The 24,494-nt window shown below is 40.6% G+C and overlaps 1 protein-coding gene and 1 long non-coding RNA gene across 6 annotated transcripts in view; one reads left to right on the top strand and one right to left on the bottom strand.

Annotated features, from left to right (window-relative positions):
* PAMR1 (peptidase domain containing associated with muscle regeneration 1) overlaps nucleotides 1-24,494 on the bottom strand; it is a 57,180-nt gene that overhangs the window by 8,670 nt on the left and 24,016 nt on the right. For 2 of the 4 annotated variants that reach the window (XM_064425025.1, XM_064425028.1), the window contains 3 exons: nucleotides 21,556-21,663; nucleotides 3,094-3,294; nucleotides 247-459 (listed from right to left, as the gene is read on the bottom strand). In XM_064425025.1, coding sequence (XP_064281095.1) covers nucleotides 247-459; nucleotides 3,094-3,294; nucleotides 21,556-21,663 — 522 coding nt within the window. The remainder of the gene's footprint in view (nucleotides 1-246; nucleotides 460-3,093; nucleotides 3,295-21,555; nucleotides 21,664-24,494) is intronic. The other 2 variants (XM_064425026.1, XM_064425027.1) reach the window with 2 other exon arrangements.
* The window catches only part of LOC135303336 (uncharacterized), a 55,852-nt gene continuing 44,966 nt past the window's right edge, over nucleotides 13,609-24,494 (top strand). For both annotated transcript variants that reach the window (XR_010364802.1, XR_010364803.1), the window contains exons 1-3: nucleotides 13,609-13,739; nucleotides 14,128-14,189; nucleotides 15,656-15,725. This is a non-coding gene — a long non-coding RNA (uncharacterized LOC135303336). The remainder of the gene's footprint in view (nucleotides 13,740-14,127; nucleotides 14,190-15,655; nucleotides 15,726-24,494) is intronic.

Below are 24,494 nucleotides of genomic sequence, written 5' to 3'. Positions count from 1 at the left end.
TAATAAGGGTCTTAGGGAACATTCCTTTCCCTGTTTAAAGATGGAATCTTCTGGAATCATTGGCATCTTCTTCAAGTATAGCAGCCAGCAGAGCTGGCAAACTACAAAACTCAGTATCAGGTATCAGCCAGACAGCTTACTCTTAGCAAATATGATCATTTGTCGAGTGCAAATGATATTAAACACAATCCAGTAAAACCATAGCAGCCTGTGTGAGTAGTGGTAAAAAAGTTTGTAAAAACCAACCTTTTATGCAGATCGGTTGCTTCCCTGACCATTCTCCATTGTCTTGGCAGGTCCTTTGTTCATTGCCACTAAGAACATAGGAGTTGTTACAAAAGAAAGCAATGACTGTGCCAATTTTTGCATAGCGTCCATTCAAGAGCCCAGTGTCTTCTACTACTCTTCTGTAGCCATTGAGTGGGCCACCAGGATCTGAGCAGTTTTTTTCTTCTAGAACTAATGATAGGGGAAAAAGATAGTAACCATTTTATCAGGTTCTCTACATAATTTTCACCCATCAAATTGCTTGGCATTTCATTCAGATGTTACTAAACAATCTAGACTTTATTAAAGATGCCTTTTCAAGATCCATCTGGGATTCCTGTCTTTGCAAATGTCAAATATTAAAGAAGAAATTGTAATATATAGATGTCTGTTTATAATACACACTTCAGTATCACTGAAAACATAAGATTCTCAAATTGGTAAAAAGTCTCAAATTGTTAAAACCTTAAGAAGTAGCTGACAATCCTGAAAAAGAACCTTGACTTTCCATTATGTTAATGTCCTATTAATATTAACAAGGCTTCTTCAATAGCATAAACTATTTTCAGGAAACATGCCCTTGGCATTCTTTTCCCTTTTCTGTATTTTCAATACTTCACTGCACTTGGATAATAAAACTAGACTACTTAATTTTCCTTTTATGTTTGGTTGCATTTTGTTTTCTTAGCACTGAGAGAGAGATCTTAATAATCCAGGGAAATACAGGAATTGAAAGAGAACATATGTATGTATTTACTGACAATAAAAATTTAATATGAAATGCTTACTCATGCTATATTCTGCCTATAAAACCTCTTTTAGTTCCTCCTTCCCAGTATTTTCCACTTATTTTTAATTCTTGTTGTGGTTTTGGTTTTTCTGGGTTTTTTTCCTCAATAAACTCAGATTTTTGGCCTAAATCTGGAGGACAGTATTCACTACATGATACTAGAAGATGATTTTTCCTTTATTTTTAACTTCTCTGCTCTTTCTATTTAGCAGCTGACAAAGTATCTTTTTTTCCCCTTTGGATTTCATCTCAGTTTTCTTGTCAGGACAACACTAACATACAATTCTGTTTAATTTCTCTGCCTGGTGTCTCAGTGCATGATAACCAGTGCACATCTAGTTCAGACAGCTGGTGTTGGTGCTGCTCACAGAGGGCCCAGAGGACTGGGACATATCAATTGACCCAAAATTACCTCTTCATATCAGTGCTTCAGACTTGGCTGCCTGCTGAGCCTCAGTTCACAAAGGCACCAACATATAACAAAGTGCTCAGACATTTATTTAAATTGCTGTGAAATCAGCACAGTTACAGTGCAAAGGTATGGCCCTGTCCTGTCACAAAGTCATATTTTGTGCCACCAGACAAAGCCCAGCTCAGCAAAGCGTGTGAACACACAGCCAGAACAATGCCACTTCAATGAAGAACATGTGCTTTTAACAGTGAGTATAGGATTCAAGCCAAGTCTATATTTCAGTGTTTTCTTTACAAGCATTGAATTTTAGCAAATGCTGAAGGCTATATATATATACGTAAATATTTTTCCACAAGTTATATTCAGTAAACAAGGATTTCTGAACTTCCTCTCCATTGGGAGAAAGGGAAAAGCAGAGCCCTGTCTCCTTTTCATTTGGCTCCATTTTCCTTCTGTGTACCTCACAGGCTCTCTCAGTTGTGAACCATAAGTGACTGATAACTTGATAGCAGCTAAAGACTACAGAGAATCCCCCACAGAATAATGCTTTATTTGCAAGTTGCTTTCTGCACTGATGGCTGGCCTGGAGGCATCATCTGATCACCACAGTGCATGCTTCCAAATGTACCAAAAGCTTCACCTTAAGTCACTTAAGGCCTTCTCTTATTTCAGTACTTTGACAGTAATTGTCTTCTTCCTTAGGCTCAGGGTTATGACCTTTTTGATTTATTAAAAACAAAGAGAAAACATCTGGGAAGGAGAGACCTAGCACTTCAGTGACTGCCAAGTCTAGAGACAGCTCTTTCTATAGATCTTTAGCCAGGGCCATCGTGCAGCAGGGACTTGGCATGATCTTGACATTACATTTACTGTAAGTGAAGACTTCTCTAGACAGAAGAATACCTATTGCTTGCTCTTTCATATTAACTCATATAAAGCTGTTCTACAACACTCTCCCCAAAATGTACATTGTTTTACATAACGCACTTATAAAACACTTTATCAATCAAAACAAATTATTCTGGAATACAGAAATGAAATTGTGCAATGCAAATCAACTAAATGTTGAGATGGATGTTGGATGTCAAGAAGGGATTTTACAGGTGAACCAATGTGAATGGTAGGCATGCCATCCTGCACAGTCACAATGAAGGGAAGTTTCTTTTTTATCAAGTTTTGTCTAGGATGGGAATTGAAATAAGAGTCTAGTGTTCACACAGTAAGCTCCTATTCACCTCTACAGAGTGCACCAGGCTTCTGCAGAGAAGGTGCCAGACACACAGAGTAATGGAAGTAACTATTCATTGTTGCACTATGTCCCTCACTTGGCTTTGGTCCTAGACATTTTCTCTCTATGTGTAAGAAGCATACATGCCTAAAGACTTTGAGGTTATTAGTTTTCAGTCAAGTGATGTTTCAGTCAGACCTTTATATAAAAACATCTTGCAGGCTGGGGTTCCAGCAGAGTAAAATAAGAATTCCTACTACTTCTTAAAGACAGGAAGACAAAAGAAATGTTATGTCACAGACCTACCAAATTTCAAGCGAGAAATTGATAGTCTAGTTTCATGGGAATACATTGGCCAAAATATTTGATAAGAATTAAAACTTAAAGTGACCTTACCACATTCAGGATGATGTGTTGACCAAATCCCATCAAGCTGACAGTAGGCAACACGGCTGCCTTTTAAGCTGTAACCTGCGTTGCACTTGAAGTAAACCCGGGCCCCGTATTTAAAGTCATCTCCTTCCACAATACCATGAGCGGGAGCACCTGGAGTCCTACACATCACCACTGACAGTTCAGATATTTCAAAAAAATCCACTTTATTAAAAAAACAGGACTGTGTTAGGATGATTCTTTACTTAGAACATAAAAAACCAGTTACAATGGACACAGGAGTCATAATTAAAAGACCAGTATATGCTGATCTTTAGAAAGATGTTTAGATGTCAGCTCTACACACACTTACATCCCACTTTTCAAAACCTATCTAGATCCAGTAGGTTCAATAGGATTACTCTGAAGTGTCACATGATCATGTGCATAAATGTTTGAATTATTAGGGCTCATTTGCTCAGAATATTAGTACTTGAGATACTTTCCATCTTAAAAAGGGTTTTGAATGAACTACCATGTGTGGTCAAGAAAATAATCTAGATCCTTAAAAGCCTTATACTGAAATTCTTTCAAACAGCTCTTTACGTCTTATATAGATTTTCAGATAACATATCAGAAATTATAAAGCATATTTGTGTAAATCAAACATTAACATAATTACATTACATTAAAAAGGAACCTTGATATTTACTAAACTGGGATTTTCACCCTTTCCATAGGATATTGGGAAAATGCAGATGATGTTCTCTATAACTACTGCAAGTAGCAAATATTAAATTAAGCATCAAAAGCAACAGCAACAAGCCAACCATGGGTCTACCCAGCATATAAACTTGTCTAATTGTGGCCAACAGTAGATTTGAAGGAAAGACTATAAAATCAGAACACGCATGTGGAATACTTTCCTGGCATAATCTGTCAGCATTCAAAAGTCTGAAGCTCAAGGACTACCTTAAACTACAATAGTACTTTTGGTATAACATACCCTGCTGATATTTTTTTAACATTTATTAGTCTTTGTATTTTCTAAACTCAACCGCATACTTGGTGCCCACAATATCCTGTGGCAAAAAGTTCTACAGACTAAGTACAAAAAGTGCACTGCCTTCTTTAGTTTTTTTTCTAGTCTGCCACCTGGTAGTTTTATTTGATGCTGTACTTTCTTCGTTGTGAGAAGCAGAGAATGTCCATGCCTTATTAACCTTCTCCAAGTCACTTTTAAGGCCAGCTTCCTGTATGTAGAAATTACATGTGTATTTCTGTCGGTAATATAGGAAACATATGGTTTATTATCTACACAGTTACCAATCTCCTTTGCTTTGCCTGGGCTATTCATTGTGAAAAACTGCATGGGAGAGGATTCAATGCAAGACATAGATATGCATATGTGTTTTTTACCTGCCACCTGTGGTACTCTGCTGAGAGATGATCCCTACTTTAAGCTTTTAGAATTTGACTTTTCTGTTTTGCCTCAGCCAGTTGCTTGCTAACCTGAACCTAAATTTTTAGCTTAAAACTTTCAGAGGAAAACTTTTCTAAGTCCTCTGCTCTGTAATCCTTACCTAGAGCACATATAAATGTATCCATTTATATGGATTGTGGGCCATCCAATTATTCACATAAAGAAAACATCAAACAATGAGTTGGAAGAATCATTTCTGCACTAGTGAGCAAAGGTCTTGGCAAGAAAAACTGTCTAACAATTAAGCATTAGAGTGGGGCCTGCACTATTAGGCTCCTAATCAAATCACATCCAGTTAGGGGAGGTCAACATTTCCTCTTGGCCACAAGTATTCTTCATTAATGTCATCATTAGCAAAAGAATATTGAGAAAATTTTTTTAAAAATAATTCCTAGCCTTTGATGTTTCTCATGTGAAATATAGACACACACACACATATATAGGTGGATATATGTCTATATAAGCATGTAGATATATGAAACATAAATAATGGGAACACAGAATTTTCAGGTGTTTTAAATTCTCAGAATACTCATCTTCCCACTCATGATCTCTGTATTCCCAGTCACTCCCTCCATATCTTTCTCTGAGCAGCAATCAGTTTCCTTGCATTTATATTTCTCTCTTTCAGTGTAAAGTCATAATCAGTTTGTCAAATGAGAAAACTAGACCAGCCATCTGTGCACCTCTCAGACTTCTACTTTTTATCATAAATACAGGTTTTCTGTTTTGCTTACAGTCCAGTTCAGCTCTGCAGAACAAATATTTTGGTGCTTTTGCGTTCCAGGTCCATCCTGGAAAAAAATGTCACCAAGCTACACTTGCTTACTAACTACAAGTATCTGTTCTTGCTCACTCCCCGAGTGCCAAAGATTTAGTTTCTCATCCTTTTGATGTGTTTGTTGCCAGACTTTCTTTAGATTCTTTGTGCCCCTGGGAGCCAGCTGGAACAGCTCAGATTTTATTTATTATGTAAATTCAGTATTTCATACACAGATTCATTTAATATTGAACTGTGGCCTAGAACAGAGGACATAGAGGCTGAAGGTCATGAGATCTAATCATAGCTAAAGAAATGTGGTCACAGGTGGGTTTCTTCATATGCTGTATGTGACAAATGAGAGCACCCCTTTCATCACAGGGATGTTACAAGCATTAGCTCATAGCCACTTGTGTCACAGAGCCACTGTAGGGTTTCTCTGATGGCAAAACCTTAGCATTATTAATAGATGTGTCCATTTTGTTACCCATGCCTCTAGCTACTGGTTTTCTGTTCTCTTGTAACACAGGGATGAATTTGCCACTGGAGCCAGAGCCACTCCATTAATTTTTTACTATGGATCATTTTGTATGCTCATTCTTTCTCTCTACAAATTAAATGGGATTTCAAATCTTGAGATGTTCCCTGCATCTCAGTCCCACAGCTGAACTCTGTGTTTTCAGTGATATTATCTAGTCTGAAAGTCTCATACAGTTACTCCAGTACCTGCTTTCACTGATTTGGTTTGAACTCTATAGGATTTTTCTTCCTCAGTTTGACTTGCCTTTTATCTCTTTCACCTAATGTGTTTCAGGGAGCTCTTTTGCACCTTTTCCCTTTACTTGTGAACACTTCAGTCAATGGAGTTTTGAAGAGTTATTATGAAGGGAATCCTAGCCCCCATGTGCTTCATCCAAGTCTCTATTGGTTTTTCGTGGACAGCTTCCCATCAAGAGTGAATTTAACTGGTTCTTACATCTTTCAGAATGGGCAGTGTATTCCATTGAATTTTCAGACAGCCTTCTTTGTTTGAGATATTTTATTGAAGTCTTTCAATATTCTCTCCTGGTGTACAACTAAATCCAACTCTGCAACAGACATTTCTCAGAAGTCAAAAAGAAAGTAAAAGAACATTTTGTAAATGTCATTCATACCTAGCTGTGCCCTCTGGATACACATTAGTCATAAAATCCAACCAAATGATCTGACCCACTTCTGTTCAGGTTCTAAGCTTTCTAAGGTATTTGATATGATTTCAAATTCCCTTGCTTAGGCAGGATGGATCTAATCCTGCCACCTACTGAGTATTTTTGAATATCACTCCTCCTTCTGTGCACGGCCCAGCAGAGAGGGCTGGGTCCCCCTCACAGCTCTCACTCACCTCCAGCCACCCCCATCCCAGCTGTACCTGTGCCTGGTCTACCCTGACTGCTACAGCACAGACAGGGCTATGAGCTGTTTGGACAGCACTTCCTTGGGAAGCACATGGTGGGCTGGCCAGGAGCACTCCATGAGCTTGAACTGTTCCTAGGCCACTGGTTAGACTGCTCTGCTCCATGTGAAAAAAAAAAAAAAAACCAACAACAATCAAACATTCCTACTGCCCTGTGACTCTGGATTCCTGCCTTTGGGGCAAGTTGGACATGTGTCAAATGCTCAACCTCTGCACCTTCCTCTTGGACCAAACTCACCAGGAACCCAGAAAATGATCTGGTGTCTACAGAATTCTACTATGAGGTGGTAATGGACAGCCAAATATGAAAGACATTCATTCAAGTTCTGTCAAAAAACATCTGAGCAGCCCAGAGACTCAGAGGGTAAGGCTGATCCCATTCTTCCTGCCGGGATGTCATCAGATCTACAAAGATCCTGGTGAATTGATATCGAGAAAGGCGAAACTAATGTTAGGGGAAAAGAATGCTGAAAGTGATTAAGAGCAAAAAATGACCACCCTGCTCATGCAAAAGTTAAAAACTATAATGATTGAAAATGTAAAAAGAGAAAGGATACATTAAAATGTTTAAAGGAGGACAAAGAAGTATATTCAAGCAGGATAAAATTAGGAACAGGAAAATTCTTACTAAAAAAAATTATAAAAGTCTCCTTGACAAATGTTGGAAAGGTATAGTAGGATGTAAGTAGAAATTTTACGAGTCTTGTCATTTGAAAACTGAAACTCCACCTAAAAAAATGGAACAGAAATGTAGAGAACAGAGCAACACCAGCAAACACATCATGAGCAGAGAGATTTTTGTTTGTTTTCATTTTTTCCTTATTTTGCTACACAGTGTTTTCCTGGGAAGTTCCACAATTAATCTATATAGCCATGTAGGTAACCTTTGCCACTTTAGTTTTTGAGGTGAATTTTGGCTTGATACAGCTCTGAACAGTTCATAAGAGAGGAAAGTAGGAAGGTGTATGAGAGGGTGGTTACAGGCTCCTCTGGCAGAAATGCTCAGTTGTTAGACAATAAAAAACAGAGATGCCTCAAGTGTTTATATCACAAACTCACACATTCCTGATAAAACTTATACTTCTTGCCTCTTACTTTGGTCTCTTGGGAAAAACAAAACAATTTATGTCCCATATGAAACATTAAAATGGCTTCACATTTCACAGATAACTTTCCTGAATCTGAGAAAAACTTGACTAGAGGAAAAGTAAGTTCCTGAATTTTTAAGTAAAATATTCTATTATTAATAATAACAGTATAAATTCCTTCCCCTTTTAAATTATATGTAAGAGACATTCCTTAGATCAGAATTGTCTGCCATTTAGAAATAGTTTTTGGGCTCATTTTATCACTAGTGAGATAAATTAGATGATCTCTTGAGCTACACTTTTCTCTCTCCAATGTCCTTCAAATCCTGCCTGATTGAATTATCATTTGCTTTTGTCCCAACATCTCTTCATTAAATGAACACTAATTTTTTCTGCTGCCTTCCTGTCGCCCACTTTGTTAAATAATATATACCCCTTCATACATATAATTTATTATCTCTATATTCTGCACAACCTTTCAATAATATATTGCATGCTTGAAATAAATCTCATTTCTCATTGCTGGTACTAATAAAAGGTTTATATTTCCGTTTTTGTCTTTCCCTGAAATTAGGTGGAAGAGCTTGCATGGAATTTTGCTCTTAATTTGCTTACAAAATTTCTGAATATTGCTATGTGCATATTCCCAAGTCACAGTTTGGCTTTCAGGCTGACCCATGCTAATGTATATAGCACATTTTGCCTGTGTAGTATTGCTCTGAACATTTTTTATAGAATCATTGTGTGGTTTGGGTTGGAAGTGATCTTAAAGATCATCTAGTTCCAAGCTCCCTGCCATGGACAGGGCACCTGCCATTAGACCAGGTTGCTCAAAGCCCCATCCAGCCTTGCTTTGAACAGTTCCAAGGATGGGACATCCACAGTTTCTCTGGTCAGTCTGTGCCAGTGCCTCACCACCTTCACAGTAAAAAATTCCTTCTTGATAGCTAACCTAAATCTACCTTCCTTCTGCTTAAAGCCATTCTCCCTTGTCCTATCACTATCTGCCCTTGTGAAAAGTTTCTCTCCAGATCTCTTGTAGCCCCCTTTAGGTACTGGAAAGTTGCTGTAAGATCTTCCCAGGGTTTTCTCTTCTCCAGGCTGAACAACCCCAGCTCTCTCAATCTGTTCTCATAGGAGAGGTGCTCCAGCCCTCTGATCATCTTCCTGGCCCTCTTCTGGACTTCTTACAGGTCCACATCCTTGTTGAGGGCCACAGAGCTCTTCTAGGTGCTTGTAATGTTGCTTTTGCATAAGCTGTGCTGGAGTGCTCAGGAGGCCAAACACTGAAAATGGTCACAGAAACTGCACTTGGTAACCAGCAGGGGAATAAGTGCAGCTTCTGTTCTGTTAGGAATCCTAGCATCTTTCTGCAGAAAAAGTGTTATGGACTTAGGTTGGAACCCCTACGGCCACCATGCTACCCAAACCAGTCTAATGACTGTCAGAGAAAGCCTGATAGACTGAAACTGAAGAAATTTAAATAACTATCCTCAAAAAGAGGAGATTTTCTCTGGAGGAAGCCTAAATTACATTTTCTTCCCCAGTGAGTGCTGTCATTACCCTGCATGCTGCTAAAAGTCACAGCAGCCCCTGAGCCAGAAAAACGCCTGCACAGGGATCCTGAGCATCAGGATTTGGATCTGAGCTTTGGATTTTCATGGTTTCACAGCAGTGGCCAACAAGTGCTCTGGAGCTAGAGGAACTAGAAGCCCGAGAAAAATGGCTCCAAGATCCTGTTGCTGGGGGGAGCACAACATGCAGAGTATGTGGAAGTGACTTATTTTTTCCTCTCTGTGATTAAGAAAACAAAAATTAAAGGAAAAATCCAGCAGATAATACAAATTTCTTTGAAATTTACTGTTATGAAACCATTCTAACAGAAAACTCCCAGCCAGCTCCACCTACATGCACTTCATACAGCTCGCTGGTATTTGCAAAGGCTGCCTACAGCCAAGCCTGCTAAAGTCAATAGTGGTAAATCCCATCATGTTTGCCATTTTGACTGTAAGTCTGATTTGATCAAATTCTTTTCCTTGGTTTAAGTTTTGTTTAGAGGGCAAGCCTGATTACCTGAGTATCATTACATAATAGTAATATCTGTTTTTCCAAAAATTTTTATAACATTAGCATATTGGAATTTTAGTACTGGGGAAGCTACAGCATGGAGTAATCAAGTAATTAACCTGAAGGCAAGCAGTGAGTGATTGGCAGAGACAGGAGCAGTCCTGTCATCTCCTGACATTCTTACTACATTTACATTTAAACTGACCTGACTTTGTGCAGGAATCAGCAGTAATTATTATACCATTTAGTAATCAACATACTATTCTCAGCAGCAGGGCTTTGTCCAAAGGTGGCGGAGCCATATGGGAGCAGATAGTTCAGAGTGTCTGAACATAAAGCATGTGAGTTCAGGAGGGACCCAGCCATGAGCAGCTCAGCAGCTAGTGCTGGGTATTGTATTGTATTCCCTTTGCAAAGCCCCATGTGTAAAGAGCTCTTCTGAATTCAGACTTACACAATCTGTAGTCTTCACTCAAAACAGAGCCCATTTCCTAATGTTGGCCCATGAGCTCTGTGGCTCCATGTCTCTGATGTCGGTCCAAATTTCTGATACCATTTATTCCTATGCTTATCCCTTCTCTCCCCAGCATGCATCCACAAGGTGAGGACACCCCAGGTTCTCACGAGGTTTGCCGGCAGAGAAGAACTGCCATGGGGGAGGACTCAGATGGTTCTCCTTTTGCAGCTCGGCATAGCAGCCAGAGATGGTTAATGCTTAACACAGAAGCCCACAGAGACTAACTTTAGCCAAAAGCATAAGGATATTGGCTGTCAAAATATTTTTAGAATGGCTGTATCCTCCAAGAGGGAATGAGGTGAGGGATTCCTGGAGGCCATGGCTCCGAGTGCTCAGACCTGCTTTTCTACTGCTTCTCATAAGAAGTGCACAGGGCTTTCAAACCAGCATATGAGTTTGGCAATGGATTTGATAAAATAATCTGCATTGGGAGGTGTCAGGCCATCCTGCCATCCTGAGGCAGCGTGGCTGTGCCCTCTGCTCATTAGAGACCTTCTTGTATTAGGTCACGCAGTATGAGGCAGGAACCCTGACTCCAGACTGATTCTTTAGGAGTCCCAGTGTTCTTGTCTGGCTCCTGTCTATGTCCAAGCTTCTCTGCATGCTGGGATCATGGGCACATGATAAGTCTGCCGATAGGGTTTGTGGGGTGCTGTAGTGCCTCATAGAGCAAACTGTGTAAACTGTGGTGGGAATGTCTTCTCTGTGGCACTGCTGACATACTGAGCCAACAATTGTTTCAGTACAGGCTTTGTTTCTACAAGGAGCTCAACTCACAGTGATTTTACTTTCACTCAGGAAAGAGCCTGGCATCTTCTGATGCTGTTCTCAAGAACAACTCTCAGCTCAACATCTCCTGAATAAATGGAGCAAACACTGCAGGATCCAGCATAAAGAAACTAACATTCTTTCACCACCTCCCTGAACATCCCACTTCTCCTACACTGGAGAGCACTGATGACTAAGAATCCACATCAAGGAGCCCAGCTGTTCTGCTCCAGATTCTGGCAAGAGCGGGATGTGAATGGGAGCCAGAGAGGCTCGATGGCATTAGCTTTGCAATGTGATCTTCATTCTTCCCCACAGCAGGAACAGACTGCTGGGAGCTGAACAGCTTTGGAGGACAGGTGGTCTTGGTCAGGACTCTGAAGAAAATGCTTTCTGGGGGTGGCGTGTATTTACACGGGCTGTGTCTGAGGGGGCTGGTGATGACGAGAATGCTTGCTTGTCTTCTTTCATTCCACTCAAAACTTTTACTTTTTGGAGCTGACAGGCTGTGCACTTTAGATGGAAAAAAAGAATGTGGCTGCAACTTTAAGAACCAGAAATTAGACAGGGGTGAGCAAGGAAAGCCAAGAGTGCTAAGGTTTGGATTGAAAACTAATTTTTTTTAAACAAGACTCTCATAGCAGAGAGCAAATGATTGGAAACACCACAGCAGATCCTGTGCAGGAAAGGGCATGGAAACTAACGCGATAAAAAGGTGCTCACAGGGATGGCAGTGTTTCCTGAACAGCTACAGCCACATATCAAAGGAGCTCTGCTCTACTTGGTCATGCCTGTCACCACAGACTCAGCAATAAGTGGCTGAGGCTCTAGGCAGGGTCCTCAGAGGTACCTCAAGCCTCTGTGTTACCACAAGCACTTAGCCAAGTCTAAGCTCCACAGAAGTGCTCGTGTCATGGTGATTGCAATAGACAAAAGAGCCAGTATCCCTCAGGAACTTGGCCTTCAGTATCAAATACAAGTCCTGAAGGAGTAGCAATTATTCCCCAAAACTGTGACCGTGCATTACAGCAGCCTCCATTTAGGTTTTTGGCAAGGGAGGATTTTTGACAAACTCTGCTCTCAATCAGTTGTGTTTCAAAAGAGAGGAAACACTCTAACCTCCTTCATACCTCTTGTGATGTCCCAGGACACATCCTCCCAGCTCCATGCCCAGCTCCAGCCACAGCTCATGCAGAAGTGCTGGGACAGGCTATTCATTACAAAGGTCTTTGGCCTCAATTTATTCCCCATGAAAGAGTCCTGGAAGTTGAAATCATCTCTCATTGTTGCATTTTGCCAGTCCTCACATTAATCTTGGAAATGTCAAAGGAAATCATAACAAGAGCAGCTGATCAACCACCTCCAAGAACCAGAGAGTAGGTTTCCAGTCCTGCTCTCTGGGCCTCTTTGCTTTTGCAGTAGTTCCACCAGCTAGGAATAATTACACAAAATTATGACGTAATCCCTACTGAAATCCAAATCTTTTCATTCCCTTCCAGCCAATTGGAAGTTGCCCCTGATGTTTTCTAACTCCCTGCCTCTGTGAATGAGACCGTATCCATGAGAAAATATGCTTGGATCACTCACTGTGATTTATTCATCCGGAGGCAATTTGGAGGCTGTTGCTTACAATTAGCCACTTGATCTTTATCAGCATTGTTCTTAGCCCTTAGAAGGCTGTCTCTGGATACAACCTTTCCGGTACTTGGATGGCCTATTTAATTATACAACGGGACCTGTTTGTGCATGGGATACTGGAGTGAATTAAATCCTAACAATCCTCCACGTTCATTTTCTCTATCAGTATCAAGAACTTATATTTATCATAAGTTCTCTAATGTGTCCCTTGGAAAAAATCACAATATCATCCTGCATGGGAGAGCACTGTCTGCTCAGGGGGAAGATTATAGGACAAGAAAGAAGCAGGTATGCTCATTATTATATCAAATTAAAAATGAGAGAGTAAATAATCCTGAGGTGTTTCATTGTGGAGATGTCATCTTTCCAAATAAACAGGGACAAGCCCAGTGGGTGAAAAAGGCACTCTAAACAAATGCATATTGCTATGAAAAAATGTTTCTGAAGGCACATGAACTGAAACAGGAGAACAACACATAACGATATAGATTCACTTTGGCATAGCTGACAGAATATTTCATTCAGCCTTTTGCAGGTATCTGAGCTGAATTTCATACAGGAAGGAAGATCTGGTATTGCCCATTTTAGAAAAAGAGACGGAAATTACCAAGTGTTGAGATGAGAGTACAGGGAAAAGAAAATGAAGGGAACTGAAAAGCAGAAGAGTACTAAGGAAGTAGCAGGGCAATTTGATTGGCTGTGAAATGCAGTTTCTGAGCTCTTGAAGAAACCAAAGTGGAGAGTGGGAGTCATAAGAAAGAACAAGTGGGATTCTGCCTGATCAATTTTGTCATCATTCCTGCCTCCTGGGGCCATTCTGCCTTGGCAGTGTTTTGCATCACCAGCAAACAGCACGGAAGACAATGCAATGATTCCCATGAAGAGAAGTGTGTAAGGTAGTTGCCTCAGAGATGTTTGAGTGTATAATCCTCAAGGAAAAAAAAAGCCTTTTAATGAACTTGGAGGGAGGGGGAAGGGAAAGAACAAAACTGTAAGCATTGAAGAATGCTGATTATTTCAGCAAACTTTCTCTGTAGTTTTAAGGTTACCCCAAAGCACTGCAAGAGCTGCAGTCTGTATGCTTGCACCCCAGAAGTACAAACAGTGTATCAGCAATCTTCAGAGAGGACTGAGCAGAAGGGTAGGAGGGGGAAGAAAGAAAAAGCAAAGTTGTATTTTGGGAGGGTTCGTGCAATTGAAGCTTACGACGACGTGTTTTCAGGCCATAGACACTGGAGAGAGGCCAAGCAGGAACAATTATGACCTATTTTGTACTTTTCTTAGGGCTGTGCTTTGTTTTGGGAGGATTAGCAGTTGCATACAACCCATCACTGTATTCTGGAAAGGTAGGTTGGGTGTTGGCATCTAATGTAGGGTGTGGGTGCTTGTTGAGTTTGGGGGTCTCCTATGTGTGTTTGGTGCTGCTTATGGTTTATTTGGCTTGAATGTCAGTGGATTATGTTTATTCTTTGTCTTTAGTGGCAGATGCTTTTCAGAGACTTGGGGGGATTGGTTGTGATGGTGTGGGACTTGTTTTAGTTCTTGGAGGTAATTTTTGGGGGAGTTTACTGAATGCTAATGGTTTGGGGTGTCTGCTATTGATAGTGGGATATGTTTTCTGCTCAATCAGATTTTAGTGGTGTAGCTATGTTTTATTCTCGCAGGGTGAGGATAGTTTTGGTAGGAGCTGTTACTGACTTTATTTGTTGTTTTGGAACTTGTGCGAGAGTTATCTGACAGGGTCGTTCAAGCAGTTTAAGGGTAGAAATGAGAGAAGAGTAAAATACCAGCTTTAGGAGTTTGAGATAGAGGTTTAAGTCCTTTTTTTTCTGAGGTAATTTGTGGAATTCTAAGAGGTGTAGTCTTCACTAATTGGTTCAGAAAACCAATATTTTTTTCCAAACTATTAGAATATTTCTAGAAGTTGAGTATTTTGTTTTTCTAGGGCTCCAGTAAGAGGGAAGAGGATTAGGAGGGTGGTGAAGTAGGTGAGGGAGGCTAGCTGGCCAACAGTGATGAATGGTTGATGCAGGCAGAGATCCCAAATCTCTAATCTAGTCTGGGCCCTTCTCTCAGTTCTTCTAACTCCAAAAATCCCTATCTCCACACACTCAGCTTGGAGAGAGAAAGTATCTCCATCAGCAACTTAACAACTGTGTTCCAGCCCCCCTGCTCTGTGACCTTTGCAAAAGGTGGGGGTGAGCTTGAAATGTGCCAGTGATGCAGACTGGTTTTTGGGCTGCAGGCAGTCATTCTGTGCTGAAGTGCTGGTTTATGCCATGCATTAGAGGAGGCTTTTCAGAAAGACTCAGCCTCCTAAGTGATTCAGTGGTAAAATGACAGGCAAAAGTATCTTGGTCCCATCCAGTGTGGCAAAAAACCTGAGATGTAACTTGGTCCAACCTGTCTTCCTGACACTGATTCATCCTTCCACATGGCAAGTCATACCATGGAGAATCCTATGGATGGTTTTATCTCTAAGATGTCTTAGCAGACTGAGGAAAAAGTTCAATATTGTTTTGGGGTGGGCAAGTAGAGATTGCTATGAATATATGTAATGTAGTTTAGAAATACACTTCTTTTCCTATGGCAGGCCTATCCTTGGGCAGATTACATTTACAAAGAGACAATTTCTTGTTTATTTAGATGTTGGCTATGCCTGGGGCTATGCTCTGGGCAAAATACCGTGGGGTTTTACCAGATACATTTCACTTTCTGAAAAACTACAAGAATTGTCTAGTTAATTGACACTGTAGAAATAACAAAGCGACAAGAGGAGCTGTTAGTAAAGCAGATGTTCTGTCTCTTTCAGCTTTACTGTCAGTGACACTTACTCACTGGAGTTTCAAGACACTATAAAAGTATTATGAGATCAAACACTGGTAAGTGGTATGAGCACCTTCCTTCCAGAGAGTGCGTGACTTACTCAATCCAACATTCTTACTGATGGAACTGAGGGAAAGGCCAGTCCTAGGGACCAGGTTTTTGCAGGTTGATTTACAGCAGCTGTTGTTCAGTGGCTGCTTCAGATGTTTGTAGCAATATCCATCCTCATCCATTAACATAATTTTTCTCTTAGGTGTTTCTGTCCTCCTATGATGCATCTTGGCTGTTTGTGTAACACAAGCTACACAGCTTTAGTTTATTGCTTAGTGAATTAAGACAACCCAGGATTGATGTTAGGTTATCTTAAAGCACCACACATAGTGTTTGGTGATTTGGCAGTTTCTCTGTAAGCATTTCCAACATCCTTCTAACCAAGGGAGAAATCTCCAGAAAATATACTGAAGTGAAAACTGGGAGCAGAAATCTCTACCTCCATCTCAACACAAGCCCTTCAAATTCCTGCACTAGGCACTAACCAATACAGATTGCCATGTAAGCACATGATTTTCCTGGAAAGGAGTGTACTGCGGGGCACTGAGTATGTTGTGAGGCAGGATGTATGTTTGCTAACATCCTAGCAAACATCTACACAGCATACAATGTTCTTCTGATCAGCTCAGTGAAACAAGACAGGGCATTATGCCACCAGAACTGAACTCTGAAGTGACTTATTAAAAACCTCTCTATATTATGTTGCCTCTCAGAGGCAGTTCCAGGAAAGTTCTGGAAAAGTGCCACCTCTGAGACCATTCTGTGGTCACACTACAGAGCTTCTGCATGACAGGCTAAAGGGTGGTGCTGTGTTAAGCTTCAGCCTGTAGCCCCTAATGGATCTTCAAAACCCAAGAACTGCCACACTTAGTGAAAGGCAGCCCTTGGATTGTAACAGTGAAAAAAGGCCACTAGCCTCTACTCCTTAGCAGCTCCAGGTATGTACGTCCTTCAACAGCAGGAGCAGGGATTTATTTCCCATCTCATACACATATGCCAATAGGAAGGACAATGGAAATGTAGTGGAGAAGGAGTGGCATTAATCTCATCTCTTTGACATAGCCACACAAGAAATGTGACTTTGACACAAGCGAGGAAGAATTCTGTCCCTTTAAAAAAATCTGTAACAAGCCATTTTTCACAGGAAATTTTAAGTAAAGCTCAACAACAACAACAACAACAACAAAAATCATCAAAACCCAACAAACAAACAAAAAAAAACCCAAACCAACCAACCAACCAAAAAAGACCAATGGCAGTCCTAGGAGCAGGGAAGTTAAGAGTCATATTTCTATTTGGAACATTTTCCCTAGCTGAAATAGGACTAATTTCCAGTACAATGTTGCAAGAAAGGACTCAGGGGTTTTTATTTAATTATACCTGAAGTTCTCCATTGTAATCATGCAGTGTAGGTAAGGTGTAATACATGTGAGCTGTAAATGGTGAAGTGATTATACACTGATATAATGTAATTATATACTTACACAGTGGTTATGGCACTACTTGAAGTCTATTACTGAGAATCTTTCTGACAAAATTTTTAAAAAATAACCGTCCAAGCATTCTATTAGAAAACACCGCATTACATATCCACAGTTAGGTAAGAAAACTAGGTTCAATGCCCAGAACCTATCCCCAGTGCCTCATCCTATGCTCTTCTTGGTTTTGAACTCTGTCTAGCTTATGCCAAGCACTGACAGCTGGGCTCCTTCTTCCCACAGCAGAACAGGGGGTGAGGTGTGGTTGGTGGGATGTTAATGCTTCCTCCCTGTTTTAGATATAAGGAGGCTCTGATAGGATGAGCACATCCCTAAGAACCAGCCCGAGTCACAGATGTATGGGGCCAAAAAGGATGGAAGTGGATTATATCAGCTGTGAGGAAAGGCCTGAAAGCTATATTCAGAGACCTGTTGGCACACAGTAAGGCCAGCCCTAGCAACATCAAAGGCTACAGCAAGGAGTTAGTTTATACAGTTTTGTCAGTTGGATTAGACTCTTCATTAGGATGCAGAACAAACCTCTCCTACTTGGCAGACAGGAGCAAGAAACAGAATAAAAATGGAAATCAGATCTGAGCCCTGAATTCCCCATTCAGCGAAGCTCTTCTTATTTGCGTAGGAACTCCAGTTTGCCTGGCTTTGTTTGAAATAAAGGTAACAGGAAATTTCTGGGCAGGATGAGGTCAAGGTCTCTTGCTTTGGGGCCAGCAAGCCCTGGGAGGACTCTTGAGTCAGAACAGCCCGTTCTAGGAGCAGGACAAGCAGAGAGCAAGGGCATTTGCTATGGGGTACCTCTACAGCTGCATCCTCAGCAGGCAAACCCAACAGGGAGACTTTGGAAAAGACCTTTCTTAGTTTGAGTTGAACAAGTAGGTGTCACACTGCATAGAGTCCTGACACTAGAGTGGATGGTTTTTAGCAGGCAGGTTGTGCACTAGTCAGCTTCTTACTTTTCCCTGCATCTTTTGATGAAGTTGCTGGTTTGTCTCAGTGTATTTGTATGCTGGGAGAACAAGATTATCTGATTTTGTGGGTTCCTAATGCCTCTGACAGGATTAGAATATACAAAGGTCAAAGAGAAAAGCCTGAGTTTGCTCTCAGTCATGTCAGCAAGTCTAAGGGGTCACTGGGAGGTGATGTAAGTATACTGCAAATTCACTTTAAGGTCAGAAAGAAGCCCAAGTATTTAAAACAGGAGTTCATTTTCCCTACCTACTGTATCATGATAGCAAAGCATGTTTATCTTTAAGAAGGTATTTTTTGCTATCACTAGGATTTGTCTTTATTGTGTTTTGGGTCAGAAGATAGAAGGTTAGCATTTGTTTCACAATTTCATATACATTTTTATTAATAGTCTCAGAAGTTAAATCAGACATATTTATATAAAATATTTCTTGCCCTGAAACAGGACTGACTGAAATATATTAGCAGCTGTCAGAAAGATAAATGCCCACGTTTCACTCCATGCTGTTGAAACCTTTAAATCACTATATTAGCCCTTCAAATTGCAAACAAAATGTTAATTTCTTCGCTGCTATAGTAGAAGATAAAAGAGACTGCTAGCTGTAAGTAATCTGTACCTTGGATTATTTTATTAATATTGCAAATTGTAAGTGACAGAGCAATTAGGGTTAAATATGACCCCAGAAAAACAGCTTGACCAATGCTGATCATCCTGCTAAATAGATGGAATTTAATTTAACAGAGGAAACAAAAGGTTCCCTGTGGTTTATCTCATTAAGGTGCTTTCCATAATTCCAATAGTGATTCCCACATCTTTAAAATTAAACTTGGTAACAGACAAAAAGATAGAGCTGCATTGGGATGGTAAGGGATGAAAAACATTTCTGATTCTGTCATGAAATTTGTTTAATTTAGCCTTAACACATTCCTGAGATGATCCCACAGTCTCTCTTCATCTGAACTATGTCCCTTGGATTTCTTTAAAACCCTCATATCTCTCTGGGTACCTTCTGTTGCACCACCTCAGAGCTTCTACATGCACTTAACATTAAGGGACACTAATTTTCTTCTCTCTTATACCTATTTTTCATCCATTAACTTTAATGGGATTGCACCTGATTTCAAGAATACCAGACTGAAAAAAAGTCAATCTTATAGTGCCCAAAGTGATATTCCATACTCCAAAAGTGACTATTTTATGACAGTTTTCTGCAGTAATAAATTTATTTCCCTTGGCTCTACCTCAAAAGACAGCACTTTTGCTGAAAGACCTAACAGAAAGAAAGATTTTGAGGAAGATTCTGAAGAATCTCTCTTTAACATTTAAACTAAAAGGCTGTTCAGAAAACTACAACTAGCTTTTAAAGAATTACAGCCATAGATATTTTTCCCAGTTCTTCCTTTTGTTCTTAAAAACCCAAATCAAACTTTAATTTTCTGGCTTTTCTCCCCATACATTGGAAAATACTTAGGATGCATTTTGGCAAAACTGAAGGAAATATCTTAAGAAAAAAAATTACTTGAAGCCAGAGAGAAAAAAAAATTGCCATGATGCTTTCTAATTGTGAGGTTTGCTATTCACATAGAAGGCAGTAATATAGGTGCTGGAAAACAATATTATGCCTAGCATGAGCAAAAGGCAAACATACAGCCACAAACATCATAATGTAACAGGATCTTATCCACCAAAGTTGTTCTTTCACAAATCAAACTACAAGATTCTCATCAAGTCAAAAATATTTCTGTATATATGTTTAAGTGTCTCCTCTCTTTCATCCTGTTAGTACCTGCTTGCAGTGACAGAAATCCCATCCTATTGTTTTTCAACTATCTCCCCTGTTGTTTGTTCTGTAGGTTGCACGGGTGAAGCTTCTACACTGGAATTACAAAATAAAGCCAGTAAAGGAATATGAGCTTCATTCTTTGCCTTGCATTTACTGCAGAGCCTGCCAAAACTAGGGCTGAGGTTTGCTGGAAATGTAATTATCTGAAATTTTGGTTGGTTCTGAATCAGACAGGAATCTTTCCTCTTTTTTTTTCTCACTCCGTTCTAAAGGAGCAGAACTAATCTTACTAAGCAGTTGCAAAGAGCTCAGGAGTTTCCAGTCCCTAAATGACCTGCTAAACAACTACTCACAGGAAAGAGGCTGTTAGCAGAAGAGCCAGACACTCTTAGTCCTGAGGTCAGGAACTTCCGCTTTTTAGCAACATCTTCCCTACAGAAAACAAACCAGGAATCTGTGCAATCTGTTCAGAAACAGGTTTATGGAAAATATGAAATGATCTCTCCTCACGTCTGAGCTACTTCTGGATGTGTAGAAATTCAAAGGTCTTTTACTTCAAAATGATTCATCAAAGGAGGTATCATGCCACTATGATTTAATTTCCCTGATGAAATAAAAGACATTCCAGGAGATAAATCCACTCCTAACAATGGCATACGTGGGGAAAAGTTTTTGAAGTCAAGTTTGGTGCATATTGGTTCCTTTCACATAGAACTGAAAACTCTGCTAGCAAGCAAGGCATTGTGTGCCTTATGGCCAGAGGAATGCCACAGCAGGATAGAGTAAGCCATGCATTCTGTCTTGGGATAAATATGGTTCCAAGTGGATTTCACCACTGTCAGTGAAATCTTCCAGGATCAGCTCAGTGACTTTAAGTATTGCAGAATGCTCCTTTCAGCTAGTATAGATGATACAGCTTTTATCATGGTATATATTGGAAAAGCCATATTCCCTCATGTTCTTTTGAGCCCTGTCAGAGGAAGATTTTCTCATGCATGAAAAAGTAAATCACTGGAACATACAATTGATTTGAATTCAGTAATTTTACAATTCACTTGTCAGGACAAAACCAGGTGTATGACTATAGGTACAGATATGAAGAGAATCTACCCTTTTCCATTTGTTTCGATCTTGTTTCGATCCCAAGTCTCTTTCATTCATGGTGCCAGAATTCTATTTTCCAGGGGACTGTGAGGAAAGATGAATTTCCTGTGACTAACTCAGTCTAGAGCATTAAGCACAGGGCTCAGGTGGGGTATGTGTTTCCAGCAGAGAACAGCTGATGCACATAGTGGAAAGCAGCAGGCAGGGATACTTCTGTCTGATAAGGCTAATCCATTGCAAAGATTTCTTGTGTGCAGTTTCCCAGCTCCAAGTCTGTTTTACCTTTTTACACATTGACATAAAGCTCCAGAATGACTGAGTGGAAATCTTGATGAACTGCAAGAAACATGTCTTAAAAACTGCCACAAGAAACTCAGCGCATTCTCTGAATCTATGACTGACCAAACCTACACACCAACAACATTCCTTACAATTAATCAGTCACAACCCTAGAGGCTGGTCATACACACAGTGCCTGTACTCACAGTTTTCACAGCGATTCCCTGTATAGCCAGCCAGACAGGCACACTTATAGGTGCTGCTTTTGTCCAGAATGCACGTCCCATCATGAAGACATGGAGATGAAGAACAAGCTGTAAAAGAAAAGCAAGAATGCTCATGGTCTCAAAAGCAAGAACAGGATGGGGAACCTACCTGTTTTTCCTCATGGTGGCTTTGTCTTGGGGTAAATTACATATTAGCATGGTTAGAAGTTATAAAGGCACAGTAAAGGACCTGATGTAGGTCAAAAAGTCTTCTGCCTTTACTTACTAGAGGAGGGATCTAATAGGGATAAGCAGTTCTTTTCCCAGCATACATTACTTTTACCATTTTCCTTTAACTGCAGTCAAGTGGTGAGAAAAAAATAATTTACATCAAGTTAAATTAATGTTTAGAACTTAGACTAAATTAAAGAAGTCTAATAGCAACCTACATTTTCCCTGCCATTCAACCCAAAGTTTAGGGATAAGTTCTGGGATCCATGGTTTTTGCGGGTTTTTTGTGTCTCGGATCTTGTTGGTTTAGATTTTGGGAGTTGCTTTGTCCCTAGTATATAACATGGGATATAACAATCTAACAGTGATACACATCAAACTGTATACAGCTTGTATACACCAGCATAACTTAATACCAGAATGTGTAACTGTGCATTAAACACCAGCAAATTCTATTGTGTAATAACACACACACATTTTTTGGTGCCTGGTCTAAGAGGAGATGAGTCAATAGAACTAATATGGTTTAACCTCAGCTGGCAGTTAAGTACCATGCAGCCACTCTCCTACCCCACCACCTCTGGTGGGGAGAATAATTGAGACAGAAAAAATAAACCTCATCAGTTGAGATATGAACAGTTTAACAATTTAAATAAAATAAAATATTATAATGATAATAATAATTATAGGAATAAGAACTACATTGAAAAAGAGAGAGAGAGAGAGAGAGAGAGAGAGAAATAATGCTGGAGAGAAAAAAAACTATCCACAAAACAGTTGTTCACCACACCACTGACTGAAGCCCAGGCCCTCCCCAAGGAGCAAACCATGCTCCCAACCAACTCCCCCCAGTTTATCTGCTGAACATGATATTCTGCGGTATGGCATATCCCTTTGGCCAGTTTGGGTCAGCTGTTCTGGCCATGCTCCCTCCCAGCTTCTTGTACAACTCCTCACTGGCAGAGCAAGAGAAACTGAAAAGTCCTTGATTTAGAGTAAGCACTACTTTGCAATCACTAAAACATTCGTGTGTTATCACACAAAATCCAAAGCACAATATGGCCCCCGAGGGACTCCACTTGTCACTGATGTCCACTGAGCTGTTGACCATTGAGCTTTTGATGGCCACTCTCTAGATCTAACCATCCAATCATTTGCCCATCCACCAAACAGTTCACCCATCAAATCCATCTCTCTCCAGTTTAGCCAGAAGGATGTTGTGGCCGTGCCCAAAGGCCTTATGAAAGTTCATAGATGTGACATCTGTAGCCCTTCCCTTGTGCACTGGTGTAGTCCCTCCACTGTAGAAACCACCTAGATTGGTCAGGCAGGACTTGCCCTTGGTGAAGCTGTTCTGGCTGTCCTCCATGTGCCTTAGCACAGCTTTTGGGAGAACCTTTTCCATGAACTTCCCAGGCACAGAGGTGAGGCTGGCAGGTCAGTAGTTTCTGTGGTCCTTCTTTCTATACCTTTTTTTAAATGGGTGCAATTTTCTCTCTTTTGCAGTCACCAGGGACTTCACCTAACTGCCATGACTTTTCAAATATCATGAAAAGTGACTTGGCAACTACATCAGCCAATTCCCTCAGGACTCTGGGATGTATGTCATCAGGTCCCATAGACTCATGTATGTTGAGGTTCCTCAGGAACAGCACTGATCATCTCTTATAGTGGGAAGGACTTTGCCCCAGTCCTTGCCTTGCAATCCCTCAGCTCAAGAAGTGTGGGAAGAGAGGCTGCCAGCGATGACTGAATCAAAAGAGACAGGCTCTGTCCCTCCCTGCAGCCAGACCTGCATGGCTCCATGTTTATGTGGCTGCCCTGCCTGGGTCATCACCTCCTTTCTGGTGCGTGCATAAGACATGGCTCCTGCTGAGGGGACATCATGGCTGCGCTCCCTCCCAGGCATGCTGACCCCTGCCTGGGCTCTGCTCTGCAGCTGCAGCAGGACCTTGCTCTCCCTGTGCTCCCAAGGTACCATGAACTGCTGCACACCCTGGCTGCACCCAGGGCTGCTCTGAAAGACCTGGGGGTACAGAGGCGTGCTTGTTCTGGCACTGTGCAGATCTCCTCAGCACCTCCCACAAGCTGCTCAGGTGTCTCCCAACTCAGGAAAAGCCCCCGTGTGCCAGGATCTGTCACTGCCACCATATGGACCAACCTCAGAGCAGCTTCTCTCAGAGAAGTTTCTTATTATCCAGATGGCATGAGGTAAGAAATATATAGATGCCACATATAGATTTCTCTGGAGGCTTCATGTGGTGATATAAGAGCAATTTATACATGGCCAGGCAATGAACATCTTCCATGTCTCATTGAAGATTAAGGCCTGAATAAGGACAGCATTCATTTGTTAAAAGAAAATATATATCTGTCAATTGTACTGTATACAACTAATGTAAAATATCACTGAGAAAGGGAAGGAGAAGTAGAAGACTCCTTACAGACTGATATTTTTGTAGTCACTGGTTAAAGCTAGTGAACTTTTATCTTTGTCTCAGCTTTGTCTCCTGATTCTGGAAAAGCAAGCAAGTGAAAATGCCTGATACTAAAAACCACTACATATTTTTTTCTCTTTTAAGGAGTCTTGATTTCCTGGCTCAAGTCAAACAAGGAACAATACTATAAACATTTAAAGCCACTATGTTATTCCCACTAGCTTGGGTATACAGAAAGGAAAGCATTATTGAAAGTCAGTACTATCTTTC

The sequence above is a fragment of the Passer domesticus genome, chromosome 6, assembly GCF_036417665.1.
Source record: "Passer domesticus isolate bPasDom1 chromosome 6, bPasDom1.hap1, whole genome shotgun sequence".
NCBI classification, from domain to species: domain Eukaryota; kingdom Metazoa; phylum Chordata; class Aves; order Passeriformes; family Passeridae; genus Passer; species Passer domesticus.
Note: the sequence above shows the minus strand (reverse complement) of the source record. Positions and strands in the feature narration are given on the sequence as shown.